This window comes from Maniola jurtina, chromosome 11 (genome assembly GCF_905333055.1).
Source record: "Maniola jurtina chromosome 11, ilManJurt1.1, whole genome shotgun sequence".
NCBI lineage: Eukaryota > Metazoa > Arthropoda > Insecta > Lepidoptera > Nymphalidae > Maniola > Maniola jurtina.
The window spans coordinates 745,600-773,046 of record NC_060039.1 but is presented as its reverse complement, the minus strand read 5'-3'; the positions used below and the strand labels follow the sequence as shown (position 1 = coordinate 773,046).

Genomic DNA, 27,447 nt, shown 5'->3' with positions numbered 1-27,447 from the left:
AGGATTTTATACATTGTGTCCTTCTTTAAAGTGTAACACCCAAATGGGGTGTTATAACATTTCAAATACATATATCGGCAAATAACTTTTGAAGATTTTTTTATCTTAGAAATAAAAATCTTTAAAAAGTACAATAATTACTCCGAGCCGAGCTGTCTATGAGACCCGGAATCTCTTATATTATGGAAATATCTATATTTTCATTCAATAAATATAAATGTATTAATATATTTTCAATGAATTTTGTCCAATGGAATTTTGTATGGAATGATATTTTAATTCCAAATTCAAATATGCCACCATCATGGAATATTTGGATTTGGAATTAAAATATCAGCATCAGTGAAACAATCATAACATGTGAAATATCTACCTGTGGTGTGTGATTTAAAAAAAAACAATTTTCCCGTTCGATACAAATGGATATGGAATATTGAATAACAAACATTGTAATTAGAAAGTAGTGCCAGTTCCAGTGCCGCCAGCAATGGCGGCGCTACATGAGTCAGTCGCCGCGGCTCTGCGTCGCGCCTGGGTGCGTTGCGTGTGGCGCCGAACGAGCGCGCCGACCGCCATGTTGGCCCCAAGCTCAAAACTTCAACAACCCTACCAGCACCACCCTTTGCAATGCGTAAAAATTACTTACCCCAAGTATAGCAGTTAGTGACACGCCTAGAAGTAGACAATAGATATGTGGAGGTCGCCACATTTTGACACTAGATGTCGTTTGTCACACTCACAAGATGGAAAGCAACTCGCAACGATATAACTAGATGGCACCACAGGTATCTTCGATCTCTTACTATAAAGCCTGGATCACGCTAACTAATTGTTAATCCCAGCAACCTATAAATGAGCAATAATTTGCCTTTTTAACGCTTAAAAATTAAATAAAGGTGTTAATAATAGTTACTTGGATTTCCATAACAGCTGTTATTTAAAATGGCCGTAAAATATTATTTAATTGACTTATATCTTTTTAAGCTCTTACCCAGGGATTTGTTGTTTAGAACTTGTTTGTTTGCAGTAATACTAGATTATCAGAAAGTATTTAATAATCATGTGTATTTGTAACCTTTGGTGCAATTAAACATGCTTTATCTTAATACATATAACTAGTTGACCCGCCCCAGCTTCATAGGGGTGGACTTAATCTATACTAAGAAATACATAGTAAATGTACAAATATGAATTGTTAGATTACAATACATTAAAACTTTCTAGTGGACTGTTCTGGATTGAATAGAATAGAATAAAAATCTTTTTTATTCAAACAAATTTTTACAAGTAGGTACATCATAGTTTTGAATAATCAAATGAATCTACAACTGGTTTGTAATGTCTTTCTTACCGAGAACAACTAGCAAGGAACTCAGCAGTTGCTCGAAAAGATTTGATATACAATATTTTTTAAGAATATTTTAATCATGTATCAATCATGATATGAGTAATTGCAGTCCTGGGCATTGTTGGGCAAAGCTGCGGGTCAAATCAATCCTCTTTTATTATGTACATAATCTTCGATTGTGTAATATGCTTTTTTGCAGAAAAGCTAAATCAAGCTGCACAAAATTTGGCTGTATAGGTACTGACTACTGTATAAACGCCGCAGTTACTTATCTATATTTTGCAATGTCTGTAGGAAGACGACAGAAAGGGCATATAAAAAGTTCATGTCGCATTTTTTTTAAATAAAAAAAGCGACCAAACGAGTAGGTGGGTCACCTGATGTTAAATGATTATCACTGCCCATGAACATTTGCAGTACCAGAGAAACCGTCCATGCGTTGCTGATCTTTCAGGATTTTGTTTGTTCACCCCTTGAATGACCCCATGTTGTATGTATGCGATTACTTGGGATTTCCTTATTTATAATTGAAAATAATCCATATAGATATTATAAATGTGAAAGAGCGTCTGTCAGTCTGTTATCTTTCAGAGCCCATTCGTTTAACCGATTTTTTTTAAAACTAAGAATATTAGCCATGCTAATCATGACTAATACTCCCCTTTCCTCTCCAATTAAGTGTTAAGCTTGTGCCAGGAGCGGATACGACAATAGTGCAACGGGTGGGGTTTGAACCGCCGACCTTTCGGAATTCAGACCGCTCCTCAACCGTTGAGCTATCCACGATAGGCTCCACGATTTGGACTAAGATAAGGTAGAAATAGCTTGCATCCTGAACACCACAGACGTAGGCTTATTTACATCCCGAAAAATCAAAGAGTTCCCATGGGATTTTTCTTCGTTGACGAAGTCGCGATCATCATCCAGTCTAGTAGGAAACTACAAACTAACCAATTCACTCATTTTATCGATGAAAACTCTACTTAAATAATTTTTTGACCCAGTGGTCAAATACTTTGGAGAAACGTTACATATAGCTTTTATCCCTTCAGGAGAGGCGCCGTGTTGCTTTTTGAGTTCGCCCTAAATGAGGGCTAGGTTCTTGACCTGCCTCAAAATTATATAATAAATACATAATTACAGCACTGGGGTCGAGGGTTAGTAACACTGTACTGTCATTTACCATCCCTTAGCTAAATCAATGCGATTGCGTAAACTTAGCAAACGAATCGCAAAAAAAATTCCAAAGAAAAATAAAACCGATTTTATAAACCACAAACACTAAAAAGTAAAAAATATTTTTTGTTTCTACACCTGTAATGTGTATATACATGGCATAATATTGTATATCAAATCTTTGAAAAGAGCAACCGCCGAGTTTCTTGCTGGTTCTTCTCGGTAGGAGAGGCATTCCGAACCAGTGCACTTCTTTGCCAAATTTCATGATTCTAGGTCAAAGGGAAGTACCCTATACGTTTTCTTGACAGACACGACTGACGGACAGACAGACAAACAGACAACAAAGTGATCTTTTAGGTAAGTGTTACCGTTTTTCATTTTGATATATGGAATCCTAAAAAGCTAGGTACTACCTACCTAGTTAGTACTATATAAATAAGTACTATGTATATTGTATAGTGTTTAAAGGTACTAGGTCCCCCTAAGCCCTGTCACTAGCGCCGCAGCGCCGGGCGCCGGGCAAGGCGCCGCGCGACGCGACATTCCCTAGCCACTTTAAATTATTCCTGATTACATCGAATAGGTAGGCGCCCTATACATTACACTCTAAACGATTCCTTCTGGTTGATTTTTTAATCACTTTATTAATTTTTGGGGCGTTAATAAGGGCAAGGTGGAGTTTACACGTGTTGGCTGCGTGTGATTATTTTGGCGAAGTACTTGTATTATTAAAATATTTAAAAAATGTGCCACTTGTATAACATAATCTTCTCTAAATAATGCCACTAAATTGCCACCAAAACATTTCATGTTAAGTCTGTTGCCAAGGCCATAAGATAAAGGGAATTCAAGAAATCCTGAATTCACAGTGCGCTGGCCACAAACACGATAAAATAACTTATTATTAATTAGTACTTATATTACTTAAGAATAAAAAAAAATCTTAAATCCCACATTTTGTCAAATCTGTCATTCAATCAAATTCAAGCGAAAAAATCTAGAGGCTGTTACATTTATTTAAATTATATAAACATTTTATAAAGTTAATTTAAAAGGAAGACAAGGAGTAAGTATTCAAAGTAGATATGCATTATGCATGGTATTATTATGTAATATTTTTTATCTATCGTCTATTGTGAGCATTTTTCCGCCGTTTTCCCGTTCTATGAGCTTGGATGAATAAATACTCTCTATGAGTTTATTAAATGCTCTAATATCGTTTAACAAACAATTCGAGTTCGGGCTACGGCTTGGCAAATCAGCCGGCCGGCAGACGCAACATTCTATGACAGCAAATAGTCCTCTCCCTGGTTTATTAGCTATATCCTGGAAGAACAATGAGTTCCTGCGGGACTTTTAAAAAACCTATCTGCGCGCCAACCATTCGTACGAGTATGACCGCGAAATCGTAAACGTGCAGAAATCTCGAATCATTCATTTATTTATTTTTTTATTCTTTTGTTTGTAAAAAATGGAAATATAGGCTTAACTCTTTTTTATTTTGTTTTTTTTATTATTTTAATCGTAAAATCATAAAATAAATTAATCTTTTTTTTTTCTTTTTTGTCAGCCCTAGCACAGACTACGGTCTATTTGGGCTGCAAAATTCCAAACACCAGTCTGTTTTTTATCTAGTGCTTTGGTCTATAAAAAATGGTGAAAAATGTTTCTCTTTAAATTAAGTCTATTACTAAATAAATAAAATAAAATAAAATAAATTTGCTGAATCTCGATACTGAAGCCGAACCATAACATGTGCTTACCGTCTTGCAGCAGTAGAATGATGCCGGAAGGAGTCAAAATCCCGCAGAGCGCGTCGCCCCTCGCGCGCGCCGGCGCCGGCGACAGCTCGGCCGAGCGCGGCAGCCTGCACGCCACGCCACTCAAGTGAGGGCCCTTATATTTCAGCGCTGAGGACAGATGCAACTTTATCAACAAGTCGTAATGCCCTGTCAAAAACTTATAGCTAATGTCACTCGAGGTGACATAAGGATTCTAACGATACCCCATACATCCAAATCTGTTCAGGCATTTAGAAGTTATGGTGAAATAAAGAGCCTTGCGATTTGACTGAGATAGCCCAAGTCCCAGCGGCTACTAAGCTCCAACGATTCCTATGTTTCAACGGCTCCTAAGTCCCAGCGGTTCCTAAATTCCAGCGGCTCCTAAGTTCCAGTGGCACCTAAATTCCAGCGGCTCCTAAGTTCCAGCGGCTCCAAAATCCCAGTGGTTCCTAAGTTCCAATGGCTCCTAAATTCCAACGGCTCCTAAGTCTCAGCGTTTCCCTATGTCTCAGCGGCTCCTAAGTCCCAGTGGCTCCTAAGTCCCGGTGGCCCTTAAGTCCCAGCGGTTCCTAAGTTCCAGCGGCTCTTAGATTCCAGCAGCTCCTAAGTCTCAGCGTATCCTAAGTTCTAGCGGTTCCTAAGTTCCAGCGGCTCCTAAATTCCAGCGGCTCCTTTTCAGCGGCTTCAAGTTCTAGCAGCTCCTAAGTTGCAGCGACTCCTAAATCTCAGCGGCTCCTAAGTTCCAGTGACTCCTTAGTTTCAGCGGCTCTTAAGTGTCAACTTCCAACGCTGCGCTTTCTGGTGTGAAATCGCCATTCAAGCATTTAATAGAAGTTGGAAATCCAAACGTACTAGATATCAATTCTTCGAATATCGATCCGTTAGTCGCTTGATATTCTTATGACACGACTAGACTGCTCAAAAAAGAAGTGTGTTTTCATATTTCAATGTTCATGTAGGTATGTAATGTATGTACCTACTATGTACGTAATATGTAAGTTTCTTTGCTCCACCATGACTTCTAAATGCCTGAGCAGATCAGAATGAATCGGGTACATAACTACCGTTAGAATTCTTATATCATCCCGAGTGACATATACTATTTTTTTTTTTAATAATTCGATAAGGCGGCTGTATGGCGCCATTTTCAAATATGTTTTTGGCAGGGGCAGGGCAGTCGTGTTTTTGAATTTTTTTAGTTACTTATCTAAGTACGACTTATGCTTATAGCTTAAGTGAACTCAAAGCTAATTAAGCATGTACCTAGCTTCGAAAGTCATAAGCTGTGGTCAGAAGGTCATCTTTAAATCAAGTTATAAGTAGGTAGTCAAATTTTTCCGCATGAAATTCGGGATCTTTGTCTCAACCGATTTAAACCAAATTTTTATTTAAGTATCAATTGGATTTATATTTTTTATACTATTGACATGTGCAGGTTATACAGATTTGTATGTATGACGCGGATTAGCAAATAGACAAACTATAGGTGCTTAATTTTACATTTAGTAGAAAATTCATTAAACTCACCTGTTCCGAACATGGCGAAAATAAATATTTGAAACTGCACACATAGGTACACAATCACATCCAAGCCGTCTTAAAACTTTAATTAAAAAATCACACGTACCTAAAAATAAATTGCATAAGAATTATTGTCTTTTAAATAATGTATTTTTCTCTACACTCGAATCACCCCAGCATCATTGTGAAAATCTGTGCAACAGAGTGAACATCGCGACTGCCACTTCGATATAAGTTAAAACTACAAAAGTACATTTTATTATTTATTTTCCTTGTTGTGTGTATGTGTGTGTATGGTTCCACGTCATGGGGAACAAGTTGGCTCATTACATCTACGTAGTCAATAGAGGTTTAAGGAGGTAAAATTTGAATAAAATTAAACAAGAAATAAATGTATTGTTTAGGATGAGTGAATGACTTGAGATAAAAACGGAAATGTCTTGGTTAATTCCATCTTAGTTACCACCAAAGTTTTGCCAATCAATATTTTACAATCCACTTGGATATGATGGTTGATGACCTTAATTTTTATCGTATTCGAAGCTCATCCACGTGCTGCAAGTGTCCAATCCATTGTAGTCTTGCGATTTTAATGTACTGGACGAAGTTTAGCTCATTTTAGTGTTATAGAGCTAAAATTATCTAATTCACAACCCATCATCTTGAATTTCAAGGTAGATTAATCTTCTAGAACCCTTCTTTCGAATATAAGAAAGGCTTCTTTTTTAGGGTTCCAACGGGACCCTATTACTAAGCCTCTGCTGTTCATCCGTCTGTTCGTCACTCCATCTGTCACCGGGCTGTATATCATGAATAGTAATAGACAGTTTCTACCTAAAAGAATTCAAAGAAAATTCAACTCTACCTTAGAGAGTTTTATTTTTTCTATTCTTAGATTGCAAGCCATTTCTAAAGCACAAATTTCTCAGGGCCCTTAATCCGGTGTACATTTGGACTGCAAGATTACAAGGCCGCAACACTGACAGACTGCAAAATTTCAATTTTTACAAATACATTTGATAAAGCGTACCTAACACTTTACTTAACCAAGTAGGTACATACTAGAACTGCGTTTGCACTTAGCAGTTAGCGCGCATCTTGCAGGATCGGTTAGTAGTTAGATTACGATTAAGTCAACACTACTAAAATTAAATTTTGCGGTCCCAATGCAGATCATAGCTACATAATATACAGTTTACTATGAAACAAATCCTCGAAAAAAATTATGTCCATCCAGGCGCGTTCATCCAGCTCACCCCAAGAAGCAGCTGTTCTCGGCTCCAGTCAACAAGTTCACAGCCAAGCCCTGCGCGCCGAGCCCCAACCTCGTCAGAATCAGGAGCTGCCTCGAAAAGTATCGCTCCACTCCAGTCAGACCCGCCAAGATCGCCCCCAAAGCGGTCTCCATGGAAGACTTGACTCCAACGAAGAGGATTAAAAAGGATAGGTAATATTCTAAATACTTCCTCATCATAATTGACAACCGAACCAATAGCCGACCTCTGCAGGACAGGTCTCTTGTAGAGACTTCCACATGACATGGTCTTGTGCCGTTTAAATGCAGAGGCCTATGCAACTCTTTTACAAGATGTAATTTATTTGGTCCCCCTAGTGGGGGTCTACCAAAGCTGCGCTTTCTAGTGCGAGATCGCGATTCCCTAGCATCTTGGGACCCCAAGGTCGATCGGTCTTTCCAACCATGGGCCCGCTCATTGCCAGGATTGGATACTGGATTGCTATTCTTGTCGGCTCTTCTCAAAGGTTCTGAACAGAGATCTTGAAATGTTATAGGAGCCATAAGTTGCCCTATATGAAACTTTGAATCAAATATTTTTGAGTTGCTCAAGCAAGGATAGTGAGGTTGGCAATAGTTGTGATTGGCTGAATTAATGGGATTCTTGTTGCAGCTGTGCGCCAATAGTGAGAATTGAGAGCCATTCGGATATGATTGCGATTGCCACAATGTAGGTAGGCTCTATTAAACTACGACAATACAGCTATAGAGAGTAATATTACCATCAAAAATCAAGTCTTGAAATTAAAAAAACAGGAAAGAATCAAAGTTGGCGACGGTGCACTCTCCAGGACTCCGCAGTCTGCCGGAAGAGGAGGCTGCGGCGAGGATCGGTCGCTTCATGCTGGTGGTGGCGTGGAGGCGCCGCCGCGACGAGATACGATGCTTGAGGAAGACCTTGGAGTCTCAGGTAGATAAATTACATTCATGACAGCTCTGGCAAAATCCACGGGTTGATCCAGTCAAGACAGAAACGGGCCAACTCCAGATTTACTCTGCCTTTTCAGTTTATATCAAACGCCTTATCCATGGGTATTCGTCCCAAAATGGCTTGTGTAAAATATAAAAGGTACCTATTACTACTAGGTACTACACCTATTATATACGAGTAGGTACAGGTTGGCAACTAGAGAGGTGACTAAAGGTTGGAACTGACGGAGCCAAAGGACTATCAGGCTATAACGAGGAATTATATGACGAATAACGAGGAATTAATTCAATTTGGTACGAGGGTAGGTACTAGTACTAACCAATACAGTTGTCGGCTATTATGACTATCCTTGCATTTTCTTAGATGCAAAAAACATTCCGAACTCGATTTCGAGCTGAAAGCTTGCAAAATTCTATTAATAAGTAGGTAAATGGTTTTGTAATATTCCAGGTATCATGCTCGGAGCGCCTCCGCATCCAAGTGTGCGTGTTGAAGTCGTTGCTAGACTCCGACAACGCCAAGATGCGGTTCGCGATGCGCGAGCTGGACAGGCTGAAGAACTTGCTCAAAGACAGGGACGCAGAGAAGGCTGTGCTCGAAAAGGTACATTGAGCATTTGAACTTCGTTAGGCAATTCTTTGGTGTTTTAGGGTGCGAACGAGACCCTATTACCACATGAGTAGTGCTATTACTAAGACTCCACTGTCCGTCCGTCCGTCCACTTGTCCATCCGTCTGTCCTTTCATCTGTCTGTCTGTGGGCTTTATCTCATGAACCGTAAGTACTTAGTAGAGAGTTGAAATTGCCACTATAACAAAAAATAATAAAAAATTCAAAATGGCTGCATGTAAATTAAAAAACTTAAAAGTGTTTTTATCGTAGGATGGTAAACGGACTACGGAAACCCTCGACTTGCACTTGACAGTTTATTTACATTAGTTAAGGACCTAAACATGACTTGACTGTTACCTCAGATCAAGTTATTGCAGTCAATGGATAAATAAGTGCCATTAAACATTTTAAAGTCTGAAAAATCGGAAAAAATCCTTTCCTAGCGGATGCCTGCGTCATTACAGCTATGTGCGTGCCTTTCAGCCCGGTCCGTCTAGTAGTTTGACCTGTGAGTCTGTATTGAGGTTCTCCTTTAATACTTATATGTATTTAGAAAGTTTTTCCAAAAATGTGGATGACTAGGGATGAGGAATCCAACAAAATTAAAAAACTATTGTAGGTAAATATATGTAAAAATATATGAGACACACGTTATATTAATATAATTTCCTTCATAATTTCCAGGAAAAATATGCACTTGAACAAGATGTAAGCTCAGCCGAAGATCGCGCGTCCGAGATGAGCATCGGTAGGAAATTATAAATATTTAGTAGTAGAAAATGCTTTATAATTATATCTAGTACTAGATAATAACCGCGACTTCGTCCACGTGGATTTAGGTTTCTAAAAATCCCGTGGGAACTCTTTGATTTTCCGGGCTAAAAAGTAGCTATGTCCTTCCCCGGGATGCAAGCTATCTCTGTACCAAAATTCGTTGAAATCAGTTTAACGGACGTGAAATTCTAGCAGACAGACAGAGAGACAGATAGATAGACAAACACACTTTCGCATTTATAATAAGTATTAGTATTGATAGTATACATTGGCCACGTGCGATCGGCAAGTGCCTGCAGGAAGTGGGTGAAAATCCAGAAATATATGGAAGCCATAATGGAAAGAAAAGAGAAGGATACAAGAGAAGGAAGATGAGTCAGACCGCGACAGTGGTAGACTAAAAAGGCTTTTATTGCTTGGAGAAAAGGAGGGGTTTTACTATCCGATTCGGATGCCCCTGAACATTCCCCCTCCTACGGTAAAAAAGTTCCTGTCAATGTGTTATTCCAAAACACGCCAAGATTCTTTTTTTTTTTTGAAAATTTTAATAAGTACAATAAAAGCTAGCCCTACCTAATTTTATGTATACCTATCCATACGTTACCATGTTGAAATTTACTGATTCTATCTAGCTACTTACCTAGATAGATCACTGCAGTTGGAATAAGTGTTAAGAATATTTTAAAAGGTGATAAGTTTATATGATAAGTAATAATAATTAAGCTTATTAATTCTCAACACGCTTTCGCATTGCTATTTGCTAATGCTATTTTATCTTAATACTTTGTGATTTATTTAATTCTATTGTAAGAAAGTAATGAGTAGGTACTTGTACGTAACTATAAGCATATCCAACTAACTAATAAATTAAACAATCGATGGAAAAATAAAAAATAGGTACCTATTCATTTTAATTATTAAATACTTATATATGCAACGTCAGTCACATTAGTTAGGTAGTAGGTAGGTCACTAAGCCAAAGCCTTCGTAGAAGTTGGACTCATAGATTTGACGCACTTGGATGCGTGGATCCCTGAATCAAGTAGGTTAGGTACCTACTATAATGCATAATAGTTTTCGATTTATCGTGCAAAATGTCCAAAAAATACCCGAGTACGGAACCCTCGGTGTGCGAGTCCTACTCGCACTTGGCCAGTTTTTTAGTATTTGTTGCTATAGCTGCACACTGAAAATTTCAACTCCCTAACTATTACGGTTCATGAGATACCTACAGCCTGCTGACAGACAGACATACGCGTCAGGACGGCTGGACGGACAGCGGAGGCAGTAATATAGCACAATAACAGGGACCCGTTAGCACCTCGGGTGCGGAACTCTACACATAAAACGAAATTACTTAGACATAATATTTAATGAACACGTGCGCTATAGGAAAATGACAGATCTCGTTGTATGTTGGGTTTGTGGGCGGAGTCTGCGAGCATTTATTTTTAATTTATCCTCATTACATTTTCCCAATGTGGAGTCATCGCATTTGGTCATTATACAGACCTTGACTAGCCATGCTGACCGTATGAACCTTATATTGTTATTGTTTAGATAAGCAATGGGAACGTATTGCGGTAGTAGGTATTCGTTATCATTGGATTAAAGCTAATAAAATACACACTACTTAGTAGGTAGGTATAATACATAGACAGTACATGAGGCCCTCCGCCCTAGCTATAACTTGTTCATGTAAACTATTATACATGGGTAGCGCGGATGGGAAGGGATAGATAACTTTTTCGACCATATTCCATGCATCGGATTTAGGCACAAAATTATGTACGGAACCTTAAAAATAACTTTTGCGACCATTCTCCATGCATCGGATTTAGGCACAAAATTATGTACGGAACCTTAAAAGAACGAGGTCCGAATCGCACTTAGCTGGTTCTTGGATTAAGCAATAATAATAAAAAACCGGCCAAGCGCGAGTCGGACTCACTCACCAAGGGTTCCGTACTCGAGTTTTTTTTTGACATTTTGCACGATAAATGAAAAACTAATTAGTTATATGCATAAAAATAAATAACAATCTGTTTTAGAATGTACAGATAAAGCCCTTTCTTTCATATATTAGTATAATACGCTAAGTTTTTGGTAGCGCTTTGGTTACACCTGTATGGTGTCAGGTTGGCGCAACTGCCGCAACGAGCTGGAGAGCCTGCGCGCCGCGCACGCGTGCCTCGAGCAGGCGCTGTCGCTAGAGCGCGCCGCCAGCCAGGAGGCGCGCGCGCACGCCGACCGGGCCTTCGAACGGGTAATATTGCTCTCAGCTTTTTTAACCGACTTCAAAAAAAGGAGAAGGTTTTCAATTAGATTTTTTGTTTTGTATATTTGTTATTTATTTAGTAACAGACTTAATAAAAAGTGAACATTTTACACTAAACTTTGTAGACCAAAGTACTACATAATAACTGAGACTGGTGTTTGCTTTATATTTGATAATATCCAGCTTTTAAAGAAGAGTATTCCAACTTACTTCTAGGTGGATGTTTAAGTTCGCTTTTATGCACGAATGTATTTTTATATGCTATAAAACAGACGAAACCGCCAAAAAGTTGACACGAAAAGGGGCTGGTGATTTTTAAGGCAGATCCCCTGTGACTCACCAGTCCTACTCTCATAATACATATACGTAAGAGCTGACTACCAAAGAGTTTTACTGGGTAGGCTATGAAAAAAGTTAGCTATAGGTCCATACTCCATGCTAAGAAATCTAAGAATATTATGGAAACCCTGTGCAGTGTGCTATTCCGTGCAATCTATAAAGGAGCTCAAACAGGATTACATATTTGTTATTGTATAATGTTCAGCTGTCTTCACTGGAAGAGGAGCTGTCGCAGCACGAGGCGCTACTGGCGTCTGCGCAGGCGCAGGCCGCCGCGCTGCGCCGCGACCACGACGACAAGCTGCGGCAACTCGAGCGCGCCACGGAACAACTCGAGATGGTGAAAGTGTGAGTATTGTCGGCCGTCGAGTAAAGTCTGAGTTAAGTCAAAGTACGGTCGATTTCAGCATTAGTTCGGAAGTTCAGTACAAACTTGATGCATATACAAAGATTCCGACGAATTGAGAAACTCCTCCTTTTTGAAGTCGGTTAAAATGATGCATATAATATATTATATATGAGACAATAAAACAACCGCTAGCTTGGACGATCCGTTTAATATTACTTAGTAATAGCACAGATAATACATATATGTACTTAGATATCTACATGAGGTATATAATACACATCGAAAACAACTACTAGTAATAATATAATCTGTTAACCGTCAAGGTGGTGATATTCCAGAGCCCGCGAGCGGTGTTCACGCGAGCGCTCCGTGCTGAGCGCGCGCGCGTCGCAGAGCGCGCAGCAGGCGAGCGCGCTGCGCGGTGTGGTGGAGGAGCTGCGCGCTCAGCTGCGGCGCGTGGAGCTCGAGCTGAAGACCACGCGCGAGCAGCTCGACTGGTGGCCCCGGCCGCTTACCAAGTGAGATTTCAAGCCAATCCACTCTCACTGCCAAGGGTCATTGGTAGAGATCTCTTACGGAGATAAGTGCTTCCCTGTCCACTTATTCTTTCTTTTCTCTTTATTGTTACAACTTTCTGGTACAAATAAAAATAAATAAATCCATGAGCTTGTATGCGTACACTGCCAGACATAGGCCTTTATAGCGCGTCACCAAACACGGTCCTCACTTTCCACATCCACCTGCTTCTCGCCACCTTCAGGTCATCGGTCCAGTGGGCTAGAGTTCGTGCTACACTGCGCTTAGCGGTACGCGGCCTCCACTCCAGAACACGTCTGCCCCATCGGCCATCGGTTCTGCGACAGACATGACTTGCCCATTCAGCTTGCTTATACCTACCTATATTTTTTGAGCTATGTTGATGGCTTTTCGCCTTTGTAATATGTAGGTTGCTTACGCTTTCACCTTCTACGAATTTCTTCGTTCCGGATTTTATCCCTGAGACTTGAGAGTGATACCCAACATAGCTTGCTCCTTAGCACACTGAGCAACGTCTTTTAATTTGTGGATGAGGCCAACTGTCAGGGTTCACGTTTGCCGCTCCATACGTTATTAAAGCTTTAAGGACACACCCATTGAAGACTTTGGTCTTGCGGTATCAACGATGCGAAGAAACGTGACGTAGCTTTGGAAATGCTGCTCAACCCAGCTGAAATCTTCTGGCAGCCTCCTTGTCAAATTCAAGCAATTCGAGCAAATCTAAAAATATAGCAACTTATTTTGATGAAATATCTTTTCTTGTAGCATGCTGGGCGCGGCGCGGTCGTGGTTCCGTCACCCCCTCTCCATTCCGGAGGCTGTGCTGTGGTCCTTCATCCCGGCGAGACACGGGTGCTAATCTTATTGGTGGATACATACATACGTCAAATATTATGTGCAACAGCTATAGAACTGTCGTGAAAAATATTTAGTTACATACCTTGGTAGGTACCTATCTATAGCAGAATGATTATTGATTATGCAAGTATGGATCATATTATGTACCGGATGAATCACTTTGAAACATAATAATTGTGATATTTAAGAATTACTCAGAAAAGTGCTTATCGCGGAACAATGTCGCGCGTTTGCATAACAAAATGTAACAGCTTTAGATTTTGAAGGCTCTCCCTTCCCAAATCAAATTAGGTAGGTTATCCTCAGCTGGCTTATCTAACAGGGAAAAGTTTTTGTACTGAATCCATAAAGGCCGAAAGCGGTGATGGCCTAGTGGTTAAGACGTCAGCCTTCTATTCCGTAGGTGTGGAGTTTGATTCCGGCGTCCCCGGGACCGGCGATCCCGGCTATCTTTCGGTCTACTAATGGATGACTGATGTTTGCATCACCTGGATAATAATTATAATTGTTTCTCTGCTTTATCAGGCATGATAGACGAAATTACGTACGGACGTATTTGATGGACAGTTTACTACAGCGAAAGATAGAAGCGCATAGTTTCCGATATTGCTTACAGGCCGGAATTTTTTAATGAACCGATCAGAAAAAGCATGAAAGATTCAATTCAAAGATTTTGTAGGTTTCGTAATTTGCAACTAAATCAGTATAACGGCCTGCGCAGACGAGGGAGAAAAAATAGATTACCTACTGCATCGCCGCATCTTGTCACGATGGAGTGATATTGGACTAATACGGCGAAACACCTTATTAAAAGATGAGAGGCTTTTGTCCTCCGCGGACAAGTGTCTCGTCTACGCAAGCCCTTGTATTATAATAGTTAATCTATGGGGAGAGCCTTTGACCTGTTTGAAGATATTTTAGAAGATAATTATACTGAGCTTGGTAAGTATGTTTGTAGTAATTTTGGTAGCTTGTTATTGTAATAGGTATTGTATTAGGTATTTGGCGAGGTCATCATGTACTAGGTAAGTTTGTTGACTTAGTTTTTTAAGAATTGTTTATTAATAAAATAATATTTTCTTAATAATGGTTTTTGTTTAGTTATTGCCTTAAAAATAAAAATATAGGTTTTTACCTATATTTTTCCACTTTTTCTTCTTATAATTAAAGATTCTTATAATAAAAGAGCAGTATTTGGCTGTACCCTATAACAGTGGTACATAGGTATAGCAATAAGAGGTCACATGTTTGATTCCTGGTTGAGAAACGAAATAGGAAATAAAACAAAATTCCAGTTTTATGTCTTGTTTATTCATTCAGTCTTACATTTCTATTCAACAATCTACTACAAAATATCAACATTTGAAATAGTATTCTACTACATCGCAGTCATATTGATTTAGAAAAAATAATATAAGTACCTTTTATAATAGGTAAGCATAGTTCGCGACAGGTCGACATGGCAATCTTGGTGCGGACACCCCGCACACCCGCACAGCGCCCGCGCTATACTGGTGCGGAATAAATTTTATGAAAAATTTTTTGCCCAAAAAATTTCGGAAACGTTCAAATTCGAATCTGGTTATGGTAACCAGACATGATACCTATTCAAAAACATTTACCAACGGTCAACCATCTAAATTCTAAATCAATATGACCACCAAATAGTAATTTCGAGTATTTTACAATGTATTTTTATTTGGTTCAACAAATGTAGGCATTATACTTCCCAACTGGACTGAAGTAAGAAATTCTATACAATTACCTATTCAATTAAATAAATATATAAATTAAAGCGTTATCCATATTAGATAATGATATTATGTACAAACAAGCACATTTATTGACCGTCTGGAAAAACTACCAAGCAAATAAAAACAATGTTGACTGCAATATTGCATACATCAGATGACTGGCCGACCACGTCAGAGTGCAACTTAAATTGATCTACGTAAAAATGTGGCTAATTCTGATGTACACAATTTCTAAAAACAGGTCTAACGGCCGATTTTAATAATCATTCTATCTGTAATCTGTCCACTTTCTTAGGAACTTCGTTATTTTAAAGGTGCCTTTACATGGGCAATTTTAAGCAATCGTTGCTCGGCTACACGTATGGATCAATTTGGAACAATAAGTGGAGCAATCTGGAGCAATAAGTGGAGCAATCTGGAGCAATCATTTCTGAAATTTTCAGGTATTGCTACAGTAAATTGCTGCATGATGTTGTGACGTCATAATTGACTAAATTGCCTGGAATTGCGGAAATTCAATTGCCTTTGTAAGCGTACTTTTGCAATTATTGTACGGTCTATTTTGATAAACAACAACGTTGCTAAGTAACTTATCGTCAGATTACAGATAGATTGATTATTAATTTCCGCCGTAAATGTATTGCTATTCCTTTCATAATGATCTTTGCGGAAAAGAATTTTACTAGACCTTTGTAAGATTAGTTTATTACATATAGTGCGCGCGAAACATGTTGTCCAATCTGAACACAACTGCATATTATACAAAACCAGCTGTCAGCCGGGCTTGTATGTCTATGACCTGCGCAAATCGCCATGTTACAACTTCAGTTGGACTACTTGCTTTTCACTACTGACTACTTGATCACTCTACAACAGAATTAGCAACAGTACCTACTAAAAAAATTGGGTGTGCTTAAAAAACAAGTAGCTATAGTTTATAGGCCACATGTTGGTTTGTTTACTTGATTATTAGAATACAAGATATCTATTGAGGCTAGATCCCCAGATACATAACATTAGTTTGATTCGGCCCTTTCATTGCCTCCAACATTTTGCTAAGGTTTCTACAATAGAGTACTCGTATTTTAGTACTGAACAACCATACGAAGTAAGGTTTCAATTTCACAAACGTTTACTGGCCAGCATTTGCGTCAAATATTAGTGCTAAGCATTATCATGACTGTCCTCATTCTCCAAAAATAATGAACATGTGCTCGCCATGACCGCTCATGGATCACGACCAAAATATTATGTTCTGATGACGGATGATTTTTTTTAAATTATATAGACTAGCGCTTGGCTGCAATCAGACCTGCTAGCAAGTGAGGATGCAGCCTAAGATGAAGCGCGCTTGCCTAGAAGTTGCCTATTCACTCTTGGATTGAAGGTACCCATATTAAAAATGGGCGGGAAAACTGATGAAGGGCGTTCCGTATGCAAGTGTGGATCAGACTTTAACAGACATTTTAAATGGGGGAAGTCTGAGCAAATTCATCCGCCATTCACCAAGGCCATAGCCGGCCATTTCTTAGCATAAGTGTCCTCCCAACTGAGAAGGGTCTAGCTTTAGGCCATAGTCAGCCACGCTGGCCCAGTACGGATTGGCAGACAACTCAAATTACGCCTATTAAAAGTTTGTGAAACTGATTGAACCCACTTACTCTGATCTAAGATTATACCTATTTACATTTTTATATTATTACACTCTTCAAGTATAGACCTATTCAAACAGTCAATAAATATTGCGTTTTTGGGCAATATTAGTTGGCCGTCAGAACTTGTCTTACAGTAACCTAACAACGCTGCCTTTGTGTACTGTGTAACCTCAAAATACAATATTTTACATACATATTTTAGTACATTTCGTTTTAAACCACTGCCTTTAATTTGGTACTCTTTACAGAACGCACGCACGAAGAGTGAGGCACGCATTTCTAACTTAGAATATCTTTACAACCGTTAGACTAAATAGGTACGGTTTACTGTATTCACACTAACATTATAAATGCAAAAGTGTGTGTTTGTCCTTCAATCACGTCGCAACAGAGCAACGGATCGGCGTGATTAGTTACGGACCTGGAAAGTTCCATAGGCTACTTTTTATCCCTGAAAAGAAGAGTTCGCATGGGATTTTAAAAACGTAAATCCACGCGGACGAAGTCGCGGGCATCAACTGATTTTTGCATAAAGAAGAGCGTAGTTAACAGGATACTGTTGGTTCCGTAATATACAACACAAGGTTATTGCTTTTTCAGACAACGCTAAGGGTGCGTTCACACGATAATTTTCCAGTACTTAGGAAAAATATCACAGTTTGCACGGAGCCAAATATTTTATACATTTTTCTATTCTCTAACCTTAACTCTTAAAATATTCTAGCTTACTGGCTACTACTGCTACTGGGGCTTAGCGATGAGATCAAATAAAAAAGCTTCTAAGGCTGAGACCTATAGAGCGCACTTTGACTTTATTCAGACTTAAGACACTGTTAAAACGAGACAGCGTTATACAGCTGGCATAAATCTGTCTCGTTTTACCTGAAACTTAAGTCTAAGCAAAGTCAAAGTGCGCTCTATAGATTTCAATCTAAAAGCGCGGTGTCTAATATGCGTTATTGTCGCACATTCAATTCCATTTGTCGACGGACACATTTTAAATGGCAGGAATTTTAAATTTAAGTCTAGGACCACACTAGCGACTGTATTAAGTTTATTTTGGAAAAAAATCAAAGCTTTCATGTCGGTAAATCATTCGTTTTTATACAAAATGATAGATCATCTAGAAATGTGTTAGAGCTGCCATACATGGACCGCTCCAGCAGTAGTCAAGCGTGAGGCCAGACGAACGTAATTTTGTGAGTTGTCAGTCGTATAATTTCGCTTCAACTATAATTCTGCTGGAATGACAGACGGACGGACAAAAAGTGCCGTAGCAAACTGACGCTCCTCACTTACGTTATCCTGGTCCGACCGAAATTCGGTCATATTTAAGCGCGTGAGTCGGAAGTGTCTCATTTTGAGTGTTCGTGCGGCAGTTTCGGACTTTTATATAAATCTGAATGCAGCAGAAATGTGTCTGAAATTACGCGACACACAACTTACGCTTAGTGCAAGATTTTAGAGCTCCAACGTTGACCTGATTCGAGCATCAGAACACTTACAAGCGTCCAAGTAATATGGATCTTAACTGTATCGTTTTAAAGTTCAAGCTTGTCCATACATCTACAGCCCACGCTCCAAGCGGAAACCTTGATTGATGATGAAATTAAAATCAATGGTACTGAATTTTTGACTTTACGCCGAGTTGTTCGTATACACAAATTCAAAAATTTAAATGGAGTTAAACTAATTTAATCACAAAACTCCATAGAATTTTCTATAACACTCCACCTTAACTTTTGAATTTGTTTCCAGCAATAATTCAGCGTTAGGATCCATTTTACTCTGAAGTTCTATCAACGTTGATGATATGTAAAATCTCACACTAACCGCTGCTTTGTCGACCGCTCAAAGCGATCCGCCTCAAGCGGCAAGATGCCCGTGTAAGGCCGGTGTTAGGCAAAAGTGTTTAGTGGGGTTCTTGGCTTAGGCTTTTGAGATAATTTAATATCATAAGTCATGGTATTTTAAAAGCACTGTACACACCAAAGCCGGCGACATGACATTTGACGATTTTGCGTCCGTATCAGTTGAATTACTAAACTTATCGGCATCATTTGTCTCCCTTAGACAGCTTTTGCTTTACAAAATTCTACAAATAACGTTTTCTTAGGACGTAATTTTTATATTAAATTACGAATAACTCTACGTACTATGTCAATGTTCCAACATTCTAATAGTCATTGGCTTAAAATTGTCAGAGTCTACCATTTTAGAAATTCGCTAATGTTACAATCAGCTCGTCAAGAATATATATACAAATTCTGCACTGAATGTTCAGTAATAAATAAATGTTTAAAGTCGATTCGACATCATAATGACTAGCTGAGATCGTATTACAATGGTGGAATTTAATTCTACCATTTTAGACGCGGTGTACACAAAGGTGGCGATGGCGGAGACGACAATTTAGTTTGTTTAGAAAGTGTAGGCAACAGAATTAGGCCACAATATTAGCGCCACATTCGTTTTTAGCCATTTCTGTATAAACCACGCCTTAGAAGATAGTTAATACGTGACTATATTTGAAGAATATATTTTAACAATTGGTAGAGTATTGAACCATATTCTGAGATGATGGTTCATCCTGGTTTTGGTTCAAGTTTGCGACTTGAGCACACCGACGCATTCACACGCAATACGCGGTACGTGTGTGGTTTAAGCCATAGGCAAATGCGTTAGTCGTTGCATTACCGCGTGTGAATGCGTCAGTGTGCTAAAGGCGTTAACGAACAACTGTTACACAACCGGATCACAACGTTTTCTCAACATCACAAGAAAATTGTGGCAATCTTACATTGTTACCAAAAACTAAAGTTAAATACCAATAAATACTAATAAAGCCCAAATCATATTGCGGCAGTGTCACAGCGCTTTAAGAAAAAACGCGTCGTGGCAGCTTTTCGACTCTGCTGCAATGTGCCTTGAGCCTAAATATTGCAGTCTAAATTGACTATTGACCTGGCTGAACGAATAGGCTGTGCTTATAAAATAATGTTGCCAAATCATATCAATACGTCCTGTAAATTAAGCAAGTGCCATTTATAAACGATTAAAAAACTAGACGAATTACTTTGGAGATGAAGTTTGAAGTGGAAGATGAATTGATGCACAATAAAGTTAAGGTGACATCAGACACTTTATCCAGAGTGAATGTTCATTCGAGTTATTGTCTCTTGTGTGTCGTTTTTGATTCATTTTGTGTTCAGAGATTTCATTTGGAGTGAAAGATGCCGAATGAAAGACAAAAAATTACAAAAAAAATGAACCGTAATTAACCGTATGAACAATTTAGGTATATGTGATATCGTGAGGTTTTTCATATATTAGTAATCTACACAGGACATGTCATTGGAATGTTTTAATGAGTAAGGGAGCACAGTTCTATTACTTTTATGGGTTATCCGATGTACCTGGACAGAAATCTTATTTTTGAATGGTGTGAAAATATCACAGCCAATCGTAGCGCGCGACGTAATTGTTGCCTAGTAAATAGAGTTTATACTCGACATTAAAGACCACGCGGCGGCCGCAAAAGTTTTTTTGCGTCGTTTAACCACAGCCTTACAGTGTTCCCTGTCAGTTAACTGAGCGTCTGAGTTTGTTTATATGACACTGTCAGTGTACGGTTCTATATCATGCCGAAGCCCTCGCCTCCCTCGTTGATGGCCCAGAGCAGCGCCCGCACGAGGTGCTCGTAGGAGTCGTAGTCGGGCAGACAGAGCTGGTTGAAGCAGGTGTGCGCGGTGGGCAGCGCGCCGAACGTGGGCGCCGCCGTGATCTGGAAGCGCGGGTTCAGCTCCTGCCGACAATGGACCACACTCTAATATATTATCTTATTACATATATATTATCTTTTCCCCTCCAATTAAGCGTAAAGCTTGTGCTAGCAGTAGGTACGACAATAGTACAACTGGTATGCAATAGTGCATATATTTTATATATTATCCATACTTAATATTATAAATGCGAAAGTGTGTCTGTTTATCTGATAGCTTTTCACGGCCCATGGGCCCAACAGTTGGACCGATTTTAATTTTTGTAGTTGACGGGACGGTAAGATACGCATGGCGCCACCTAGTTTTTAGCTTGAACACTAAAATTTGTTTCTGTCGCTAATCGCTATACATACCGCGAACCCGCCAGGCGGCAGTTGCGAGCATCCCGTGGTGAACTGCAGCAGCCTCGCTCGCTCCTCAGCACTGAGGTTGGCGATGGCCGCCCACAGCCAACCCAGCCGTCGCTCCCAATCGCGCCCCGACCCCGACACCAGGGCGTGCGCGCGCCAGTCCGACACGCACACCTCTTCCGTGCCGCACATCAGCAACTGTACACAACCAAACATTTCAAATAACATGTGACATTTTTTCTAAACATAGATTTTCTTGATAATATAGAACCTCACTAAGAAGGAATTTTCAGAAATTTCACCCGAGTGAAGCTGGAGCAAATCAGCCACTTTATCATACTTCACACTAACATTATAAAGGCGAAAGTTTGTGTGTATGTCTGTATGTTTCTTACTCTTTCACGCCAAAAGTACTGGACGGATTTGGCTGAAATTTAGAATGTACATAGATTATACCCTGGATTAACACAGGTTACTTTTTATCCCGGACAATTAAAGAGTTCCTAGGGGATTTAAAAAAACTTATATCCATGTGAATGAAGTCGCGGTTATCAGCTCAACAAATCAATGTCTCGATCGGATAGACTGAGAACTCGTTTAAGGCTACGAGTCTCACCTCTAGCTCGTTCTCGTCAAATATGGCCAGCAAGTTGTCGGGCACGAGCAGCGTCAGGCCGCGCAGGAACGCGTCCGTCTCCGCGCGCCACCGCGCCGCCAGCCGCCACTGCGCCAACGCGTCCAGGTACTTCAGCTTGCTGTCGTTGCGGACCTGGAGCCAAAGCCGTTGCGGCATGATTGAAGGACAAATAAACAAACCAATAATCCAACAAACACGCTTTCGCATTTATAATATGGGTAGTGATGCCCGCAAATTTTAGGATATGTCATATTCATCACGCGTATCATGGAGCTGTTAGGAACCAGAACTTTCATCTCGACAAGTTTCCTTGAGGAGTCTTACACCTCGTCCACGAAGTATATCTCTGGCGCAGAAAGTCAGACGAGTCGAGGTCCAGAATATATCTACATTTTGCATTTAAGAGCACCTCAAATGCTAAGGGACTGGGCTTGAAGGTCTGCTAATATTCATATAGCGATAAAAATGTCGAATAAAATTTCAAAAACTCGTAAGTACATTGCAGTTAAATTCTAAGGTTGAAATCTATATGCCCCACTTTGACTTTGCTTAGACTTAAGTTTCAGTTAAAACGAGACATATTTATGCCAGCGGTATAGCGCTGTCTCGTTTTAACAGTGTCTAAAGTCTGAGCAAAGTCAAAGTGCGCTCTATAGATCTCAGCGTAAGAGATGTCATATTCACCCGTATCGTAGAGCCGTTGGGAACCAGATCCTTGGTCTCGACAAGTTTCCCTGAGGAGTCGTACACGTCGTCCGCGAAGTAGATCTCTGGCAGAGAGTCGGAGGAGTCCAGGTCCGTTTCCAGAATGTATTTGATCTTGGACAGGTACAGCTCGGGGTCGTCTTGTTCGAAATACTGAAGATGTACATGCTTTTTTGAGTATTCCAGTTTGAATAATGTTAAGTCTGTAAAACCGCATTTGGCCATAGTGGTAGACTACTGTCATTGAGAGTAGCTATAGTCATAACATAGTCATTGCTATGACTATTTTATGACTATAGCTACTCTCATTCTAGTTGTGACAACGCAAATCAATCGATTGTGATTGTTAAGGAACGTTGACCCAAGTCGGTAACTGGCTGGGTGACCGACTTTAGAGGTCCGAATTTGGCGTTTTCGTTTCCTACGTCTCTCGGAGAGCACGTTAAGTTGGTCCCGATTATTATCAATAACATCTGATAATAACTTTAAGAGTCGAAAATCTTGTTCTCTTAGTCGAGTTGTATGCGGAAGGATCTGGGAACCCACCGCATTATTGTCGTAAGAGAACTCCTACATTATAGGATTAATGGACCATAGAGAGAGACTCTTATTCTGGGAAGAGACCCACTCTCAGTAGTAGGCTGATAATAATGGGTTGATGGTGATGAATATACCCGCTATAACTCACCTTATAGTGTACTCTGAGGCCGATGATCTGCGCGAGGAAGGATCTCGCGAGCCTGGCCCGCACCAGCTGTCTGTAGGCGCCGCCCAGAGCGCTCTCATACAGGCACTTGCCCACTACCTTGCCCGCGAACTCAAAATGTTTTAACTGGAAACCAAATACAACATTATTACGACATTTTACGTCTTCTAGAGCAGTTATATTAAGAAAAAATACTCTCCAACTTGTTCGAAAATTAGTTTGTTATAAAAAAAATGTCAATCGGCTCTTTTCCGTACTAAATTTTTCTGTACTACATTCGGTTTTCGTCAGCGTTAGGTTGCGCTATTTTGCACAACTTATAAAAGTGTAGTACAGGGTGTCACCTTGAGATGTGGCGGGCGGTCGGGGTTGGGATGCACGAGGCCGGCGGGCGAGTCGTGGCACGACACGAACAGCCCGCCCTTAGCGTCGAAGAGCTGCGCGCACAGCAGCGAGAACCACTCGCGCCGCACCCCGCCCCAGTCCACCCCTGCACACAAACAACATATTCTATACATATTAAAAAACCTGTCCTGATGACTGACTGACAGCTTTCCAAAACTATTAGACACCTCAAAAATCTGGTAGTTGAGGCAGCCTCATATATGTACCCCCAATCGTAACGAACTCCCCGATAAAAGACGTCCTAAGCACGTCCTTACTCCTTAATGACCCCGACGATCAAAAATCACTCCATGTTGTAGGGCAACATACAAATCAAACCTATTTACAGCACCTTCGCCGGCAAAGACGTTTCGCCCTGGAAAAAAAAACGTCGAAGTCCATGCACCAATCCGCTATGGCAAAGTGCTTCTTGAAGCTGGAGCGCACTAATTTCGCGCGCACCACTCGCAGCACCAGCTACTTGTGTGGGTGACGCGCTCACGGTACAAGCGTCACATGTTTACCTTGCTCGCCCTGGAAGCAAACGTCGAAGTTCTTGCACCAGTCCGCGATGGCAAAGTGCTTGGTGGCCTTGAGGCTGGAGCGCACCAGCTCCGCGCGCGCCACTCGCAGCGCCAGCTTCTCGTGCGGGTGACGCCAGTGGGCCTTTCTAACCTCACTGTAGAAGAAGTCTTGTTTGTTCTGTGGAGAAGAGACAAATTACAATATCCATCAGTATAGATTCTTCAGTAGTATATCATTAGCTGGTCTTACAAAATTTCTAGTCCCAACTCCTCAGTCCTCGCTTTAAGAGAACTGCCCACACAATCCGAGAAGACTCAGGAATAGTCAAATGTAAATTGATATAAAGGAGGAACCATACGTAGTTTATATCGTTGAACCCAATTTCTCAATCTTGCAGGTACCCCTCCCTGAGCAGAGAGGATTCAGGCAGTGTCAATAGTGAATTAATCTTATAAGTATCAAGTAAAGAATTTATAATTAACTCGGAGTCCCAACTCTTCAATTTTGCAGCTACAATTCCGGACCTGGCCTAGCCATATTCGTTACGAATGTACTGATTCTTTCACAATCATTGAAAATGTTAGAATGTGTGAGAGAGAAGGAAACTCAGCTAACCTTAAGTTGCTTTAGCTAAGTTCTTACCTTAAAACTATCTTCCCCGCCGCAGTTGGCGATGAGCAGCTGTGTGAAGGTGGCCGCCAACAAGTCTCTCTCCGCACTCCACAGCTGCACAGGGGGCTGCACGCCGTCGTCCAGGGTCAGCTCGCCCGCCGGCCCCGTGCCCTCCGGCCTAGGGCTGAGGATTAACTGCAAAAAAACAAATAAGTTGCTCAACCAACCCAACCAAAATCTAGAAGCAGTAATTTTTATATTAGTGTTTTTGCCTTCAAGGATTTTATTTTTCTTCAAGAACTTCTAAATATTTTTAAATACATACCAAAAATTGCGAAACCGGCAGGATTCGAACCTGCGTCTTCTGGGTTCACTCCCGACGCTCTGACCAATAAGCCACGCTGCGCCTACTGCCAGTGACGTGTGATATATTGTATGTCCGCTCAGTACTGAAGCGACAGTTAATGCCATCTAGTAGCGACACTTTGCACTCAGAAAACGCAGGCTCGAATCCTGCCGGAAAATTACTTAGGAGTAAATGAATGAAATGTTCTGTTGAGATTACCTACTTACTTTGGTGGAAGGGCAGAGTCGGAAGGAGGTGATCCGCTTGGGTATGAACCGCAGTATGTAGTCTTTCAGCAGCAGCTGCTTGGCGCTCAAGCAGCACAGCACGCGGCGCGCGCGCGGCGCCACCAGCCGCGCCTCGAACGCGGCGCCGCGGCGCGCGCTCAGCTGTCTCTGTACCGTAGCCGTGTCGCTGGCTGACAAATCCACATATACATAGAAATATACAAGAATACATCACAAATATGTATACAATACATATTAGAACAAGGATATATTATAGTAGAATACATAAATATATAAGGATGATTTTGTTTTTTTTTTTTTTTTTGGGGTAAGAAGTCCGCTATTAATGATAGCTAGTAGTTGCTTTTAAAAGCTCCAAAATTTTTTTTAAGAATTTCTCACAGAAGTGCCAATGGTAGCTTTAGGTATCATGAGAGTTGTTTTACTGTTTTGTTTTAGTTTTACACAAGAGTTGATAAGCCTCTCAAGTTTCACAAGACCTGCCGACAACAGGCCAGTCCACGTGCTCCACGAATGGACTGATCTCTATTGTGAAACCCTGGGTAAGAGGGTTTCTATTTCTTTTTACGAGATCGTTCGTCTCTAAATGCACTTACCCGTTAGAACGATGCAGTCAAACTCCCCATTATGAAGCAGGACCTGGTCGTAGTATATAGCGGCGCGGTAAACGCCCGCTTTGGGGAAGCATAGCGCCACACTGACGCGCTGGTTCACGGCGTCGTACTCGAAACTCGCCGCCGACGACAGGGCAGGGTCCACGGACTCCCCGATTGGACTGATCTCTATTGTGAAACCCTGCAGAAGAAAAGTTTTGCTATTGTATCAAGTGGGATATCAAATGGAAGAATAAAAATCTGAGTTCGCTATTCTGTATTATTGAAAGGTTAACGTATTTTCAGGTTATTCTTGATAGTTTGATAATATTTTGTGCTCACATTGAATGAATCAAAGTTTCTCTAGCCCAACTACTTTTAGTTATCTATCGTTTAGCTACATACCTCGTTGGCGGGATGTGCGAGCGGCGCCGGGTTGTCGAACCTGTCCCTGGGGTGCACGTGCAGGCGGCGCGCGTGCTGAGCCGTGCACACGAGCGCCGCCAGCGCGCGCCCCACGCGCGAGCGCCGCGCCTCCACGCGCCCCGCCGCGAACCACTTGCGGAACGGACCTCCTGCGCCCGCCTGCCCTCCTAGTACCCACAACAAATAACTCCTCTACTTATATACGTCACGAAACTTGACACAACTGAGATCTATAGAGCGCACTTTGACTTTGCTCAGACTTAAGACATTGTTACGACGAGACGGTTACATAGTCGACATAAATCTGTCTCTTTTTAACGGAGAATAAGTCTGAGCAAAGTTAAAGTATGCTCTAAAGATCTGTTCTAGATACGGAGCCAGATAGATGTCAAAAGCATTCAGCGCTGGTTTTTAGCCGGAACTCCGACTCGGATAGTACTATTTAATTAAATCTCACCAAGTATGTAAGTATATGTACTCACCGATCAAAATATTGATAATATAAACCCCCGCGGTTCGGACAGTGAACTTGACGCGCGCCGTGTTCGCCTTGGCGGGGTCGCCCGACCCCAGCTCCACTACTGCCGTTATCTGCAAACAACTCCTTCACAATTCACTTGGTATGACCACCGAACACTAAATAGTACCTCACAGGCAGTGGCGTGCCCAGGGTTTGAAACTAGGGTAGGCATTTGGGTAGGAACCTATTTAATGGCATCATATTCCTCATTCTGGGAGTCGTGACCTCTTTCATTAATCATATAATAGTAGGTTTTTTTTTGGGATAATAATATGATGGGTTCCCGGGTCTTTCCGCAATTTTTACTGGCAGTTTAATGAAAAATAGCTTTAAAGTTGTTACAATTAGCGTAAGCAGAGCTTTTATGCCTCTATGACCTGCACGCTACTGCTCACAGGTA

At 40.7% G+C, this 27,447-nt stretch overlaps 2 protein-coding genes and 1 long non-coding RNA gene across 7 annotated transcripts in view; 2 read left to right on the top strand and 1 right to left on the bottom strand.

Annotated features, from left to right (window-relative positions):
• The first annotated feature begins 562 nt into the window (after positions 1-562).
• Positions 563-14,879, top strand: LOC123869391. 4 transcript variants are annotated; one of them, XM_045912291.1, is made up of 11 exons: positions 563-659; positions 4,301-4,414; positions 7,070-7,279; positions 7,740-7,796; positions 7,883-8,036; positions 8,508-8,660; positions 9,354-9,417; positions 11,582-11,709; positions 12,266-12,408; positions 12,748-12,927; positions 13,712-14,879. In XM_045912291.1, the coding sequence occupies exons 2-11, from the start codon at positions 4,308-4,310 to the stop codon at positions 13,803-13,805; spliced, it is 1,290 nt and encodes a 429-aa protein (XP_045768247.1). In that variant the 5' UTR covers positions 563-659; positions 4,301-4,307; the 3' UTR covers positions 13,806-14,879. The 4 variants fall into 4 exon arrangements, with proteins under 4 accessions (XP_045768247.1, XP_045768246.1, XP_045768245.1 ...); XM_045912290.1 differs by lacking the exon at positions 563-659 and adding an exon at positions 3,504-3,593; XM_045912289.1 differs by lacking the exon at positions 563-659 and adding an exon at positions 3,588-3,606.
• Positions 14,880-20,304: 5,425 nt separating this feature from the next.
• Positions 20,305-25,852, top strand: LOC123869405. The gene is made up of 3 exons (XR_006796884.1): positions 20,305-20,690; positions 21,377-21,382; positions 25,841-25,852. It is a non-coding gene; the product is annotated as an uncharacterized LOC123869405 (long non-coding RNA).
• The window catches only part of LOC123869378 (apoptosis-resistant E3 ubiquitin protein ligase 1), a 39,032-nt gene continuing 32,281 nt past the window's right edge, over positions 20,697-27,447 (bottom strand). For both annotated transcript variants that reach the window (XM_045912268.1, XM_045912269.1), the window contains exons 6-17: positions 27,010-27,118; positions 26,507-26,694; positions 26,105-26,303; positions 25,488-25,678; positions 24,945-25,109; positions 24,302-24,479; positions 23,738-23,883; positions 23,376-23,519; positions 22,667-22,840; positions 21,962-22,114; positions 21,349-21,543; positions 20,697-21,018 (exon numbers count right to left, since the gene is read on the bottom strand). In XM_045912268.1, the coding sequence (XP_045768224.1) occupies positions 20,848-21,018; positions 21,349-21,543; positions 21,962-22,114; positions 22,667-22,840; positions 23,376-23,519; positions 23,738-23,883; positions 24,302-24,479; positions 24,945-25,109; positions 25,488-25,678; positions 26,105-26,303; positions 26,507-26,694; positions 27,010-27,118 (2,013 nt within the window). In that variant the 3' untranslated portion in view covers positions 20,697-20,847. The remainder of the gene's footprint in view (positions 21,019-21,348; positions 21,544-21,961; positions 22,115-22,666; positions 22,841-23,375; positions 23,520-23,737; positions 23,884-24,301; positions 24,480-24,944; positions 25,110-25,487; positions 25,679-26,104; positions 26,304-26,506; positions 26,695-27,009; positions 27,119-27,447) is intronic.

Excerpts from the sequence above, each read along its gene's own strand:
- LOC123869391 (XM_045912291.1), top strand. The coding sequence starts at position 4,308 with ATGATGCCGGAAGGAGTCAAAATCCCGCAGAGCGCGTCGCCCCTCGCG. Across the intron at positions 8,661-9,353 it reads AGAAGGCTGTGCTCGAAAAG|GAAAAATATGCACTTGAACA; the intron begins GTACATTGAGCA and ends CATAATTTCCAG. Across the intron at positions 11,710-12,265 it reads CCGACCGGGCCTTCGAACGG|CTGTCTTCACTGGAAGAGGA; the intron begins GTAATATTGCTC and ends TATAATGTTCAG.